The 15,732-nt window shown below is 42.5% G+C and overlaps 1 protein-coding gene across 3 annotated transcripts; it reads left to right on the top strand.

The window, feature by feature from the left end:
- Window positions 1–415: 415 nt before the first annotated feature.
- On the top strand, window positions 416–6,585 carry LOC123407032 (kinesin-like protein KIN-7H). Of its 3 annotated transcripts, none has more exons than XM_045100064.1 (14): window positions 416–569; window positions 1,166–1,384; window positions 1,530–1,619; window positions 1,727–1,827; window positions 1,914–2,027; window positions 2,118–2,199; window positions 2,281–2,348; window positions 2,449–2,514; window positions 2,594–2,718; window positions 3,114–3,447; window positions 3,546–3,662; window positions 4,040–5,254; window positions 5,521–5,825; window positions 5,962–6,585. In XM_045100064.1, the coding sequence occupies exons 2-14, from the start codon at window positions 1,180–1,182 to the stop codon at window positions 6,269–6,271; spliced, it is 3,132 nt and encodes a 1,043-aa protein (XP_044955999.1). In that variant the 5' UTR covers window positions 416–569; window positions 1,166–1,179; the 3' UTR covers window positions 6,272–6,585. The 3 variants fall into 3 exon arrangements, with proteins under 3 accessions (XP_044955999.1, XP_044955998.1, XP_044955997.1); XM_045100063.1 differs by having other exon boundaries at window positions 417–569; window positions 5,518–5,825; XM_045100062.1 differs by having other exon boundaries at window positions 417–569; window positions 5,515–5,825.
- Window positions 6,586–15,732: the final 9,147 nt, after the last annotated feature.

Here is a 15,732-nt window from a genome sequence, read left to right as displayed (position 1 = left end):
GAAGATCTAGGCGATCAACGGCGAGGTTTTGGTGGCCGCCGCGGTAGGGGTGGCTAGCAGCGCTAGGAGGGTAGAAAAAAACGAATTTTGTCATTCTTTACTTGGACTTTGTCGTCGGGACTACATTTTCTTAGTCCCCACTATAACTAAGCTAAATAACAAATTAGAAACTCTATTTAAGAATGCTGTACCACGTTCAACGGGACACATCACATGGCATTCAGACAAGGTAGGCCCGCCGGAACTCTCTGTAGGCCCCGCGGGCGCCCCTTGACTGTGATTGGCCGATGGGCCGTCCTATCTGCTACGGGTAGAAAAGTCTCCCTGTACCCGCAAGAACACCTGTTCCTTTACACCTTTTCCCTTCATTTTTTTTTCTACCAAAACCACTATAGTCCTCTCCCTTTCCCTTTCCCTTTCCCTTCCCCTCCTCCTCCTCCTATTCTTCTTCTCGGCACCAACAAGGAGGAGCAGAAGAGGAGAGGGGGCGACACAGTCTTGCCACTAGCTGCATTTCTCTCCTCTCGCATTGGTCGTCTTCTAGTTCCACCGTCCACCAGGGTGCGCAGGTAACGTTGCTTCGCCTTCCCTTCTTGGCTTGTTCCTCGCGCGGAATGTGATCAGTGCTTGGTTCTGTTGGATAATGGCTGTTACTACGTGCTCGGGTATGCATAGAAAAACAAAGTCTTGATACTCCACTGTCTCCCCCTCTATCCTCTCCTACCCCCCATGTGAGGTGCGTAAACAAAATTGAAGAGAGTGGCCGGGAGCGTGGCGGGGACCATGGTCCGTCCCTTCCTCTCGCGACAACAGCGCAAAACTCCAACCCAGCAAGCGGCGGCGGCCAAAGATAATCCGTAGCCGCGCAGGCAGCATTAGTACATGTGCGAGTAAGAGGGGGTGCGTCGGGCAGTGTCTAGTGGTACTAGTAGTTGCTGTTGTTACCTTGGGTCTGGGCAGGGTGGTCTCGCCGGATCGCCGTCCACGTCCGGAACCCGGCGACAGACACGGCGCTCTCGGGCACAAGGACCTGCCACCAGCCGGCCGGCTTTGGATTCTTGCTTACAATGCTGCCTGTTCCCAGGGGAAGGGGGTGTTGGTCGGTGGTGACGGGTGCAGAGGAAGAGGGGCGATTTTGATACTGTTCTTGGGTGGAGGGGTGCAGGGCTGAGAAGGGCGATGGGGGCGGGGGAGGAGGATGCGGCGGCGGCATGGGAGAAGGTGGAGGCCAAGGAGGAGAGGATCATGGTGTCCGTGCGGGTGCGGCCCCTGAACGGCAGGGAGTCCGGCGACAGCTCCGACTGGGAGTGCATTAGCCCCACCACCGTCATGTTCCGGAGTACCGTTCCTGACCGCGCCATGTTCCCCACCGCCTACACCTATGGTAAGCACAAGCACCGGCAGAGCTCAATTTTGCAAATAATGCATGGCAATGTTGGCCACAATTGCTGTTCTTGATGTTGAAACCTCGCAGGGATTTCATTCGGCAGTCGATTTCTCAGTTTGTTCTTCTTTCTTGTCCTTTTCAGACAGGGTGTTTGGCCCCAATTGCTCTACCAGACAGGTCTACGAGGAAGGAGCAAAAGAAGTTGCTCTATCAGTTGTCAGTGGAATCAACTGTATGTACAAAACAAACGATGCAACTCCGTTACATCGCTAATTTGGTCTTTGGATGAACTGATGTTGACCAACTAACATTTGCACATGAATCTCTTCTTATCGACAGCAAGCATATTTGCGTATGGGCAAACAAGCAGCGGAAAGACTTACACAATGACTGGAATTACTGAGTACAGTGTGATGGACATTTATGACTACATAGAGAAGGTGTGCGTGTGCGTATGCGTGGCACGGATGATGTTATACTTCACTTCGCGAGATGATATTTGCCTCATTGTTTGTCATTGCTACAGCACCCTGAAAGAGAATTCATGCTGAAATTCTCAGCAATAGAGATATATAATGAAGCTGTGAGGGATCTTCTGAGCCATGATACGACACCTCTTAGACTGCTTGACGATCCTGAGGTACTCCATTCTCCTTTGCTTAAGCTTACTATAACTATTTTTTACCCAACCCTAGGCTGATCTCCCACTTCATCATTTGAATTTAAACAGAAAGGGACTACTGTTGAAAAGCTTACCGAGGAAACATTGAGGGACAAGGACCATCTTAGGGATCTTCTTGGAATGTGTGAAGGTGCGGGCAAAAATTTCTAGAAACAAAACATGCACCATGTTTGTTCTTTTAATCATTTGCTTAATTTGGTATGTACTGCAGCTCAAAGAGAGATTGGAGAAACGGCTTTGAACGAAGCGAGTTCTAGGTCCCACCAAATACTCAGGCTGGTTGGTGGCTCTCTTATATATTTATTTTACACTACACTTGTGGACCACCCCGCAAAAAAAAAAGATGATGATTTTGTTGACAAGTTTTTGTTACATTCAGACAATCGAAAGTTCTGTTAAGCAGTATTTAGGAAGAAGCAAATCGAGCACCCTGGTGTCTTGTGTGGTACGGAATGTCTTTCTATATTCATGATTATTTGGTACTAGCATGTTTCCATCATCTCCGAGGTTCTTCTTCTGGACAGAACTTTGTTGACCTAGCTGGAAGTGAGCGAGCATCTCAGACTGCTTCAGCTGGTATGAGGTTAAAAGAAGGTAGTCATATTAATCGAAGTCTGCTAACACTGGGAAAGGTTGTTCGCCAACTCAGGTTTGTTTGGTTTATTTTCTTCTTGCAAGAACTTGTAATCCCAGTGGTTTAGTTCTTATGTAAATAGAGTCCGGTCATAAAAATTATCAGAGTTTGCACATATATTTCCTCTTTCTTTTGTATTCACTAGATAAAGTTATTTTGAATTCCATTTTCTGTTACAGTTTGACGTTTCTCCTTTCTGCTCATTTTGTCTGCTCTTTGAAAAAATGACCATTACAGCTGTTTGCACATATATTTCCTCTTTGTTTTGTATTCACTGTATACCTTTTCTCGACAAAGGGTAGTAAATAATTTTTCCGACAAAGGGTAAAAAAAGAAGACAAAGGGTAATATATTAACATGAAAATGATATCAATCACACCTTAGTCTGAACTACTATGTTCCTCTTGCAGCAAGGGAAGAAATGGTCATATCCCTTATAGAGATTCAAAGCTGACACGCATATTACAGTCCTCTTTGGGAGGCAATGCAAGAACAGCCATTGTCTGCACAATGAGCCCTGCACACACTCATATTGAGCAATCCAGGAACACACTTCTGTTTGCGACTTGCGCAAAGGAGGTAGTTACAAATGCACAGGTCAATGTAGTGATGTCTGACAAAGCACTACTGAAGCATCTACAGAGAGAGCTCGCAAGATTAGAAAATGAACTGAAATTGCCGGAGTCAGCCTCCTGCACTAGTCATGCTGAAGCTTTAAGAGAGAAGGATGCACAGATTAAAAAGGTACTTTTCCTCAATTGAAATTTTCCAACCCTTGTAACAGTGTTAATTGCAGGACTGCACAATTTCATCCACCATGTACCTGTCTATTCTTTTTTCAGCTGGAAAAACAGCTTAGGGAATTGATAGAAGAAAAGGACACCGTTCAGTCTCAACTTAACTGTTTACTGAGAAGTGATGGTGACGACCATGACAATGATCGTGCTGCAAAGCGATGGGTACTATCTCTCTCAGGCTACTCATAGTGGGGGTATCATAGAGTACTATCATGCATATAGTATCATGCAAAAGTGATAGTACTATTGTATGATACTACCTCCATAATGCATAGTATCATAAACTAGTATCATAGATGATCTCATTTATTGACATGCATGACACATAGTAGCATAGCATTTAACATGATACGATATCTACCTATGTTACTCTAACCTTCTCTCTCTTCTTTAATTGTCTGTCACATCAGCATGTTTGCTAGTCCCAAGTACATGATACTACCTAAGTTACTCTCATTATGACCAGCCTCATACACACGGACTTAATTTTTTACATTATTATAATGTGTGACATTTAATGATCTGTTGTCCTTTGATAGGATGTCCATAGTCGGTCCTCAGAGTCTCTTGCACGAAATGCATCGGAGGAAGCACTTTCGGTTTCAGACACTTATGGAGGTTCTTATCAAGATCAAGGTCACGCAGTGTTTGATGGATCATATGTCTTCAGTGCTGATCATGATGGCTTGTCATCCCCCAATAAACCAATGGATCTTCCTCAGCAAACAAGGGTTCGGCAGCCAGTTTCACCTTGGCACCCTACTAGCAACTATAGCTCTGATGGTGCGGAGTCATATAACATAAAGGAGGTAGCTTTCAGAACTGCATCTGAGGTATCCGAAGAACATTGTAGGGAAGTGCAATGTATAGAGATACATGAGCATAGAAGAAGCACAAGCCAGGAATTTAACGTATTACTCCATGAGGGCACTAAGCTCCACATACCTGAAGTAGAGGACATCTCTAGAGACGCAGTCCCGCAACCTGATGAAGTGCTAGAAGCAGGGAGCATAACAGAAAAAATGGAAGATCATATGAAGATATACGCTAGCAAAGAGGAGCAGCAGGCCGAGATCATAGCAAATGCAGTAGAAGATCCTATTGAAGTGCATCAATGTGAATCTGATGACTTTGCACACAACTTTGTCAAACTGTACCCATGTGATTCTAACATTTCTCTGGACGTTGGCAAACCTTACCCTCATGAATGTCTTACTGTAAAGAGGTGTATAACGAGCTCCAAGGATAGTGCATTGGCTAGAAGTCAAAGCTGCAGGGCTAGCTTCATGATCATTCCAAATAGTTGGTTTGATGATTCGGAAAACACCAGGCAGACACCACCTGATGAAATCTTCAGGTATCCTCCCAGAAGGCCTGATAAAGTCAGGAGAAGTCTGTACCAAGGAAATGATGATTGCCAAAACAATAACACTTCAGTAGACCTCTCTGCTGATTCTGGAGAAGTAGTTTGTGATGAAGTAGTTAAGGACACAGGTACCAGTGATGCAGTCAAGGACATGAGCACCAGTGCTGAAGTAGTCAAGGACATGAGTACCAATGATGAAGTAGTTAAGGCCATGAGCACCAGTGATGAAGTAGTCAAGGACATGAGCACCAGTGATGAAGTAGGCAAGGAGTCGAGTACCAGTGAAGCAGAACAAGAAGTTTGTATGGGTGACATCAGTTGTGTCACAGAGCTGGAACAGAAGACAGCAAAACACCATGAGGACCAACCCGAGGAACATGAGGCAGAGGTAATGATGTTAGTAACACACCATAGGCTTTTACTGCGCTAATAATGGGAAACTTAAACAAAACATAATTGACTAGTACTTCCTCTGTTCCATAATATAAGAGCATTTTTCACACAGTGTGAAAAACGCTCTTATATTAAAAGACGGAGGGAGTAGTATACTGGTGCCGAAGATTACAGCTGTCAGCGCCTAATTCACCAGTCTATATTTAGCTCATATATTGAGTCGAAATAAATCAATGTCTTTGTGTGTCATTTCAGCAGCAGACTGTTAGAGATGAGTGTACAGCAGTTAAAACTGTCAAAGATGTTGGCATAGACGCAGTCCCGAGTACCGCCGAGTCTCCTTCGTGCTGGCCTATTGATTTTGCAAATAGGCAGCGGGAGATCATCGAGTTGTGGCACGACTGCAACGTGTCCCTAGTACACAGGACCTACTTCTTCCTCCTCTTCAAGGGAGATGCTGCAGATAGCGTCTACATGGAAGTGGAGCACAGGAGACTGTCCTTCATCCTCAGCTCGTTCAGCACCAACTCCGCAGGAGGCGAGCTTAACTCCGCAATCGCGTCCAGGTGAGTAAATATGTCATGTTTTAGGGTATCCAGATCAACAGTATGTTCTTCTTTTTTGCAGGGTAACAGTATGTCCATGAATTAAAATCTAAGTATGTTTTGATGGAATAATACTGACGCTGGTTTTTGCCCTCAGCTTGAAGAATCTGAAACGTGAGAGGGACATGTTCTACAAGCAGATGCTCAAGAAGCTCGCCAACGGGGACAAGGAGGGCATCTACACCAGATGGGGGATCGATCTGGGCTCCAAACAGCGGCGGCTTCAGCTATCTCGCCTCGTATGGACGCGGGCTGACATGGAGCATGTCCGGGAGAGCGCCTCGCTGGTGGCGAGGCTGATCGACCTGGTTGAGCCAGGGCAGGCTCTCAAGGAGATGTTCAGCCTCAACTTCACACTGGCTCCCAGAACCGAACGGCGGTCTTTCAGCCTGCTACTAGGCGCGTGATCTTTGACGTACGAAGGTAGAAGGGTTTGATTTACCTAGTAAGTACAAGGAGGTTGACTTAACAGGAGAAGAGGACTATGCTGCGTATCATCGATTGGTTTCACGCATGTGTCTCTGCCTTGTTTTTGCTCGTTGTGTGCGTTTGAAAGAATTGTGTGCGCGTGCGTGTGTGATATTTCTGTGTGCAGTCTCACAAAAGTGAATCAATCAGACAGTACAGCTCTCCCTACCTTGCGTCGTATGTTCGTTTGTAAGAGTTTGTTCGTCAACCAAAATTTTGGAAGCCATGCGTGGGAGCATCGCACCATCCGGAATTTCCTATTTGCCCCACTTTGCATGGGCCGGCCTAGTTTTGCCTGGTTTTGTAAACCTTTTAGGAGGCTCTTTGACACGTTTTTTCATTTTGTACAGGTTTTTCTGTTTTCTTTTTTCCTTTTTTAAGGTTATTATATCTTTTTTAAACTTCGTAAAGTTCAAAAAATGTTCTAAATTTTAAATAATTGTCTTTTTTAAAAAAACTACTCAAAACTTCAAAAAATGTTTGGGATTTTCAAAACAATTCTTGTTTTTAAACACATTTGTGATTTTTTTGTCCAAGAATTTCCCAACTTTTCAAAAAACGTTGGGGCCCTAGAAAAAATTATTCCCATTTTCAAAAATTGTTAGCAAATTGCAAAAAATGTTGATGTTTTCATTCTTTCCAGAGTTTCAAAAAATGTCCTAGTTTCATAAATTGTCCATAAGTTTCAACAAATGCTTGTATTTTCAATTTTGTGCGGGTGTTTCAAAATATGTTTGTGTCTCCAAATTTTGTATTGCAATTTGGAAAAATGTTCTGAACAAATCTTCATGGTTTTCAAAAAAATGTTTATATTCTCCGAAAATGTTATAGTTTAGAAAAATATACCATTTTAAAAGTAAATGTTTCAAAATTGTTTGGAATTTTATTTTCTATTCTTTGTTTTTTTACTTTTTCACAAAGTTCATGTTTCAAAATTGTTCAGAATTTTTAAAAACTGTTTGAGCTTCTAAAAATGTTCAGTTTCTCAAAAATGGAAGGGTTTTCAAAAATTGTTCATAAATTCAAAAAATGTTATCGTCTTAAAAAAATCACAAATTTTGAGAAAATGTTCACTATTTAAAATTTTTCACATTTTCAAAGATGTTCATGTTTCAAAAACTATTTATGAATTTCAAAAAAAATTCTTTCAAAATTTGTTCACAATTTCAAAAAATGTTGATGTTCCAAAAAATGTCCTTGTTTTCGAATAAAAATCATTGTTTCAAAAAAAATTAAGATGTTTCAAAATATTTTAATTTGTCCACAATTTCAGTAATGGTCGTTTTTTGAAAAATGTTCACGAATTTTCAAAATAGTTCTAATTTCTAAAATTCTTAGCAATTTCCAAAAACATTCAGAAATTTTCAAAAAATGTTCTCCTTTTTAAAACAAAATCACAAATTCAAAAATATTCATGCTTTCATTATTTGTTTAAAAATTCAAAAAACGTTCGGGAATTTCATAAAATGTTCCTGTTTCAAAAACAATGTTAGCATTTTTTTAATTCGTTCCGGTTTTAATTTTTTTTTTGCTTTTTCAGAAAGTTGTTCCTAGTTATAAAAAAGTTCTTGTTCTTAGTGTTGTTCCTTGAGACAAAATTTATAGAAAATTACTATCTTTTAAGATTTATTCACAAATTCACAAAATGTCCTTGTTTTTAAATTTTGTTCATTAATGATTTTTTTTCACAATTTTTAAAAACATTTTCGGGTTTATCAAAGTTGGTCAAAAGTTTGGAAAATGTTCCTATTTTTCAAATTTGTCCACGACTTCAAAAACTGTCCCTGATTTTATATTTTTTTACAAATTCATTCACATATTTTTTTGGAACACATGTGTATGTTTTCAAAAATGTTTGGAAGTTTTTTTTAAAATATCCAATTTTTTTTAAAAAATGATTAAGAGAAGGAAAATAACCCGATTCGATGGTCTGCCTAGTTCTAATGTATTCGCGTTGCCTTTGGACCACTAGCATGAAGCAGCCGTAGTGGCTAGCTACCTTGCTATAAGAGAGCGCGATAGCGAGCTGGAATGATAGGTGTCGCTAGGTGTTTTTCTCCGAAATTTTACATTTCTTGCAGCGTTCTAATTTTTTACAACGCTCGCAACTAGCGTGGGCCGGCCCAGTCGGGGTTGCGCTATGCGAAGCCTCGTCATTCTAACGCATAACGCGACAGATAGGAGGTCCCGTGGAATCCTACCGCATATGAATTAGATCACAACTTAACATAACCATACACCTCTGCATTTCGAGCACAACTTATAACACAACCAAACACTTTGTGGGATTCTGTTACGCACTCCGATGCAAGGTCTTGAAACTCCTATATTTGATCTAAATTCAAGTATAAAAATAAAGACTAATTTCTGACAAGCAGAGCGGAGCTCCGACCCGTCGTTAGTAGGCTTGGGTCAATACTCATCTAGGTCATCGATGTTATATATACCTCTTGTAACTCGTCGTATGGAATAAGTTGATTATTTGTAAATCTCCCCGTTTGTAACATCTTCCGATAAAGTAAAGTTCGCTCGCTGGTGTTGATACGTCTCCAATGTATCTATAACTTTTAATTGTTTTATGCTACTCTTGTATCAATCTTATATACTCTAGAGGTTATTTTATATCATTTCGGAACTATGCTATTAACTTAGTGTGAGTGTGAGTTCTTATTTTTATTGGCTATTTTCTTGTTTAGCAGGAAATCAAATACCAAATGAAGTCCAAACTGAAGAAACTTTACAGTGATTTTTCTTGTCCAATAGAGACCCCTAGAGCATCGGGAGAAGATCATATGCCACAAGAGAGGACCACGAGCTCAGATAGCGTGTCCTGGGGGCATGCTGTGTGATATTATGGGCCCCTCATGTCTATGCTTGAAAGCACAATTGCTCCCTAGGGTGGTTTTGATAATTGATCACAACATATGCATCATTGGACTAATGTGCTTTCCAAGTATATTTCAGAAAAGTTCAAAAGATGCTATGGCTTAAGGTTTATGTGGAGATGTCCGTGGATGCAAGAAATGAATAATATTGGCTCAAGCTTCAAGCTAGAAGAATCTTCATTTTATATTTGTGAGAAATCACTTTTGGGTCCATAGGAAAGCCAATACTATTAAAAGGGGGTGAGGTAGTAAAATGAACTGATTTCTCAAACGCTCAAAGTTAGCCACCAAAACACTCAGTCATTTTCCCCCACATATCCACTCTCTCAAGTTCCACATTCACAAATTTGGTGTCACCAACATTGCCACATCGGACCCACCGAGTTTGAACCTAAGACAGAACCCTAGCCATTCCCACCAAATCGGTGCAACCGAAACTGCATCGGTGCTACCGAGTTCAGTGTGACCAATATTCTGTTGTCAAGATACACAAAATCGGAATTTCTAAGTTTGTGTATCGGTGCCACCGAGTTTGGCCATCTGACCGTTAGTCACCTTTTCGGTGCCACCGATTTCTATATATCGGTCTCACCGAGATTCAAAAGTTCACCACTTTAGTGCAAATCGGTACCACCGAGTTGTCCACTTCGGTGTTACCGAGTTTGCTCTTTTGTGTGTAACGGTTGGATTTTGGTTGCTCCCTATATATACGCCTTCACCCACCTCTCATTCTTGGGAGAAGCACTCAGAACACACACTTCATTTCCAGATCCATTTTCTGAGAGAGAACCACCTACTCATGTGTTGAGACCAAGATATTCCAATCCTATCATTTGAATCTTGATCTCTAGACTCCCCAAACTTCTTTCCACCAAATCAACCTCTCCTACCCATGCATATTCTATGAGAGAGAAATTTGTGTTGAGGAGACTATCTTTAGAAGCACCAGAGCAAGGAGTTCATTGATCTACCCCATCTATTACCTTTTGGAGGGTGGTGCCTCCTAGATTGGTTAGGTGTCTCTTGGGAGCCTCCTACTTCGTGTTGTGGAGTTGAACCAAGATGTTTGTAAGGGCAAGGAGATCGCCTACTTCGTGAAGATCTACCGTGAGTAAAGCTAGTCCTCCGTGGACGGAAGCCGTGGTGGGATAGGCAAGGCCGCTTCTTTGTGGAGCCTCCATGGGTGGAGCCCTCCGTGGATTCTCGCAGCCGTTACCCTCCGTGGGTTGAAGTCTCCACTAACATGGACGTACGATAGCGCCACCTATCGGAACCATGCCAAAAATCGCCGTGTCAACCTCATGTGTTTGATCTCCCTACCTTACTCCTCTACTTTACACTTGCATGTTTTATTTTCCGCTGTAATACTATTGGAACTGCATGTGTAGGGTTTACTTGACATGTGATAACTATCGTAGCTCCCTTTCAAGTAAAACTAAGAAAAGGCAAAAATAAAATATCTTGTCAAGTAGTCTAATCACCCCCCTCTAGACGTACTTTCGATCCTACAAGTGGTATCAGAGCTTTGGTCTCCCTTTCATTGGTGTAGCAACCTAGGAGAGTATGACATCTAGTGAGAGAAATTATCATCGTAGAGGTCCTTACTTCGATGGCACTAATTTTGCTAGTTGGAAGCATAAAATGAAGATGCACATTCTTGGCTTTAATCCTCACGTTTGGGCTGTTATTCGTGTTGGTGTGCAAGGTACCTTCTTTGGAGAAGGGCATGAACCAGATCGTGATGCGACATTTGATGAACTGAAGATGTTGCAACTTAATGCTCAATCTGCGATATCATCTTCAACTGCCTTTGCCCCGAAGAATTCAACAAAATCAGTCGTCTTGAGAATTCAAAAGAGATTTGGGATACTTTGGTTTATATGCACGAACGTACTGATTCTGTCAGAGAATCTAAGTTGGATGTGCTTCAAAGTCAACTTGACAAGTTCAAGATGAAGGATGGTGAAGGAGTCGCTAAAATGTACTCTAGGCTAGCTCTCATCACCAATGAGATTGCCGACTTAGGAAGCGAAGAGATGACCGACAAATTCATCATCAAGAAGATACTTAGAGCTCTTGATGGCAAGTATGATACAGTGTGCACATTGATCCAAATGATGCCAAATTACAAAGATCTCAAGCCAAATGAAGTCATTGGTAGGATTGTTGCTCATGAGATATCACTCAATGCCAAAGATGAGCTGCACAACAAGTCAAGCGGTGCTTATAAAGCTTCATGCGATGCTCCCGATACTTTAAAAGACAATCTTGTCACTGATGAAGAGATAAGCCTCATGGTCATAAAATTCAACAAGTTCTACCAGAGTAGAGGCAAAGATAGAAACTCAAGTTCAAGACATGATAAGAAGAGTTCGTTAAGTCGTGACAGAAACTGCTACAATTGTGGGAAACCCGGACACTACTCAAACGAGTGCTCGGCTCCCTACAAAAGAAGAGAATAGTCACCTCGAAGACGAAGCTCAAGAGATGAGTCACCTCGCAGAGAGAGAAGGAGTAGAGAAGATCACTATGAACGAAGACACTCACGGAGAGGCAAGGAATCGGAGAAGAAGGACAAATATACCAAGAGCAGTTCAAGAAGAAGACATCAAGATCATGTTGGTGAATGGGTTTCTGGCTCCGAATCTGATCACCACTCCGAGAGAAGCTATCACTCCCACCCCGACTATAGTCAATATGAAGGTGTTGCCGGCATTGCACTTGTTTCCACCAACTCCTATGACTTATTTGATTCACCAAATGAGGGAGTCGGAAACTGCTTCATGGCTAAAGGCCCCAAGGTATCACACCCCGAGTATCTTGATTTCAATAGTGATGAGGATGACTTGTTAGGAGAAGATGACTTGCTTCTAGATAAAACTAGTGAATGCACTCAAAATGAACTTGCTATTTATCATGCTAGTCAAGAGAAATCAAATGATGACAATAAGAAAGAGATTGAACGACTCACTGGAGAACTAAAAACTCTTAAGTTAGCTCATGAGACTACTCTAGAAGATCAGAGAGAGCTTGCAAGAACCCATGAGAAGCTACGCTTCGAGAAGCTCAACTTGGAGCAAGAGCATGAGTTCTTAAGAGCAATCAATGATGATCTTCAAAAGAAGAGTTCTTCTTATCTAGCCAAATGATTACTCTTGTCTAATTTTGTTCCACAAGTTAATCCTAAGAACACTAGTCACATAGGAAAGAAGGTTTCTTCATCTAGTAACAACAATGGTAAAGCTAAATCCAATAATGTTGTTGCTAGTAACTCTATTGATTCCACTAAAGATTCTCTTAGACAAGTTACACTTGAGCAAGAAAATGATTTATTGAAAGAGATTATAGAGAGATGTGTCTTCAAGAGTCTTGCCGGAAGTAAGCAATTCGAGGAAATTGTGCGCAAGCAAGGAGGACATCGGAAGAAACAAGGTGTTGGCTATTTCAACGTCAACGAAGATGTTTGGGAAGGTCCATATCCCACTCCCAAGTTTGTTCCCCAAGAGGAGAAGTCCTCTCCCTCCGAAGGAACGAGCTCACAAGATGACCTTCTACCACAAGACTACAAAGGCAAGGGAAAGCTTCAAGATGACATTGACCTATTCGAAGAAGAACCCCAAGCCAAGGTCAAGTGGGTTCCCAAGGATACTACTATCTCTACCTCAACAAGTGCTACAACAACTCTAAGGATTCCCATCAATTTGGTGTGGATTCCCAAGAGGAAGAACTAGAAGTTCTTGAGGGGTGACTCTGCCAATGAAATTCACTCTTATTCATTTTGGCAAGAACTATATGCAATCAACCTCAACCTTATTCATTAGTTCAAAGAGTCACACATTCCCTTGAAGGTAAGCAAGGAACTAGGTAATCAATGCATCTTTGGACATCATCCCATTTGTGTTTCACTCCATGTCCATAGATATACTTGCATATGTTCCTTTTTGCTTTGGGACTAACCCATGTAGGTGAGAAGAGTATGAAAACAACAAGGATTGCTCCCAACTCAAAATGATCTTCATCAACATTGAGCATCCACCACTACTTCACCTACTTGAAGTCTTCTACGACAAAACCCAAGGTTAGTTGATCCCTCTTTGTGGGGATATCATATCAAGGGGGAGCTTTTCTCTAATACTTGAGTATAAGCACCTCCTAAGGATATGAACACATTAATGCTTATGTAAAAGTGGTAACCCCACTTGTGCTTAACGATGAGTATGACCTATGATCAAATATTCTTGCTTGGCTCCTAAATAAATATACTCATATATAGATGACTTTGTCATTTCCCAAGTGCTTGATAGCTGCTAGGATGTTTGTGCATGTTCACAATGTTTGTATCATCATTTTTTATAATTCCTGTATCAAGATAATCGTTTATTATCCATGCTATAATTGTATTGAATGAAGACTTATATACATGTGTGGATACATAGACAAAACACTGTCCCTAGCAAGCCTCTAGTTGGCTAGCCAGTTGATCAAAGATAGTCAGGGTCTTCTGATTACGAACAAGGTGTTGTTGCTTGATAACTGGATCACGTCATTAGGAAAATCACGTGATGGACTAGACCCAAACTAATAGACGTAGCATATTGATCGTGTCATTTTGTTGCTACTGTTTTCTGCGTGTCAAGTATTTGTTCCTATGACCATGAGATCATATAACTCACTGACACCGGAGGAATGCTTTGTGTGTATCAAACGTCGCAACGTAACTGGGTGACTATAAAGATGCTCTACAGGTATCTCCGAAGGTGTTCGTTGAGTTAGTATGGATCGAGACTGGGATTTGTCACTCTGTGTGACGGAGAGGTATCTCGGGGCCCACTCGGTAATACAACATCACATACAAGCCTTGCAAGCAATGTGACTTAGTGTAAGTTGCGGGATCTTGTATTACGGAACGAGTAAAGAGACTTGCCGGTAAACGAGATTGAAATAGGTATGCGGATACTGACGATCGAATCTCGGACAAGTAACATACCGAAGGACAAAGGGAATGACATACGGGATTATATGAATCCTTGGCACTGAGGTTCAAACGATAAGATCTTCGTAGAATATGTGGGATCCAATATGGGCATCCAGGTCCCGCTATAGGATATTGACCGAGGAGTCACTCGGGTCATGTCTACATAGTTCTCGAACCCGCAGGGTCTGCACACTTAAGGTTCGACGTTGTTTTATGCGTATTTGAGTTATATGGTTGGTTAGCGAATGTTGTTCAGAGTCCCGGATGAGATCACGGACGTCACGAGGGTTTCCAGAATGGTCCGGAAACGAAGATTGATATATAGGATGACCTCATTTGATTACCGGAAGGTTTTCGGATTTACCGGGAATGTACCGGGAATGACGAATGGGTTCCGGATGTTCACCGGGGGGGGGGGGGGCAACCCACCCCGGGGAAGCCCATAGGCCTTGGGGGTGGCGCACCAGCCCTTAGTGGGCTGGTGGGACAGCCCAAGAAGGCCCTATGCGCCATAGGAAGAAAATCAAAGCGAAAAGAGAAAAAAAAGAGGAGGTGGGAAAAAGGGGAAGGACTCCTCCTTCCAAACCTAGTTGGATTCGGTTTGGAAGGGGAGGACTCCCCCCCCTTGGCTCGGCCGACCCCCTTGAGGGTCCCTGGACCCCAAGGCAAGGCTCTCCCTCTTCCCCCTATATATACGGAGGTTTTAGGGCTGATTTGAGACAACTTAGCCACGGCAGCCCGACCACATATCTCCATGGTTTTACCTCTAGATCGCGTTTCTGCGGAGCTCGGGCGGAGCCCTGCTGAGATTAGATCACCACCAACCTCCGGAGTGCCGTCACGCTGCCGGAAAACTCATCTACCTCTCCGTCTCTCTTGCTGGATCAAGAAGTCCGAGATCATCGTCGAGCTGTACGTGTGCTGAACGTGGAGGTGCCGTCCGTTCGGCACTAGATCGTGGGACTGATCGCGGGACGGTTCGCGGGGCGGATCGAGGGACGTGAGGACGTTCCACTACATCAACCGCGTTCACTAACGCTTCTGCTGTGCGATCTACAAGGGTACGTAGATCGAATATCCCCTCTCGTAGATGGACATCACCATGATAGGTCTTCGTGCGTGTAGGAAATTTTTTGTTTCCCATGCGACGTTCCCAACAGTGGTATCAGAGCTAGGTTCATGCGTAGATGTCTTCTCAAGTAGAACACAAAAGTTTTTGTGGGCGGTGATGTGCGTTTTGCTGCCCTCCTTAGTCTTTTCTTGATTCCGCGATATTGTTGGATTGAAGCGGCTTGGACCGACATTACTCGTACGCTTACGAGAGACTGGTTTCATCGCTACGAGTAATCCCGTTGCTCAAAGATGACTGGCAAGTGTCAGTTTCTCCAACTTTAGTTGAATCGGATTTGACCGAGGAGGTCCTTGTATAAGGTTAAATAGCAATTCATATATCTCCGTTGTGGTGTTTGCGTAAGTAAGATGCGATCCTACTAGATACACATGGTCACCACGTAAAACATGCAACAACAAAATTAGAGGA

Source organism: Hordeum vulgare, chromosome 7H (assembly GCF_904849725.1).
Source record: "Hordeum vulgare subsp. vulgare chromosome 7H, MorexV3_pseudomolecules_assembly, whole genome shotgun sequence".
Classification (NCBI taxonomy): Eukaryota; Viridiplantae; Streptophyta; class Magnoliopsida; order Poales; family Poaceae; genus Hordeum; species Hordeum vulgare.
Note: the sequence above shows the minus strand (reverse complement) of the source record. Positions and strands in the feature narration are given on the sequence as shown.

Bases quoted from the DNA above. Each gene is read 5' to 3' on its own strand.
- LOC123407032 (XM_045100062.1), top strand. From the start codon at position 1,180: ATGGGGGCGGGGGAGGAGGATGCGGCGGCGGCATGGGAGAAGGTGGAG. The intron at 1,620-1,726 runs GTATGTACAAAA...TCTTATCGACAG, and splicing joins AGTTGTCAGTGGAATCAACT to CAAGCATATTTGCGTATGGG. The intron at 1,828-1,913 runs GTGTGCGTGTGC...TCATTGCTACAG, and splicing joins TTTATGACTACATAGAGAAG to CACCCTGAAAGAGAATTCAT.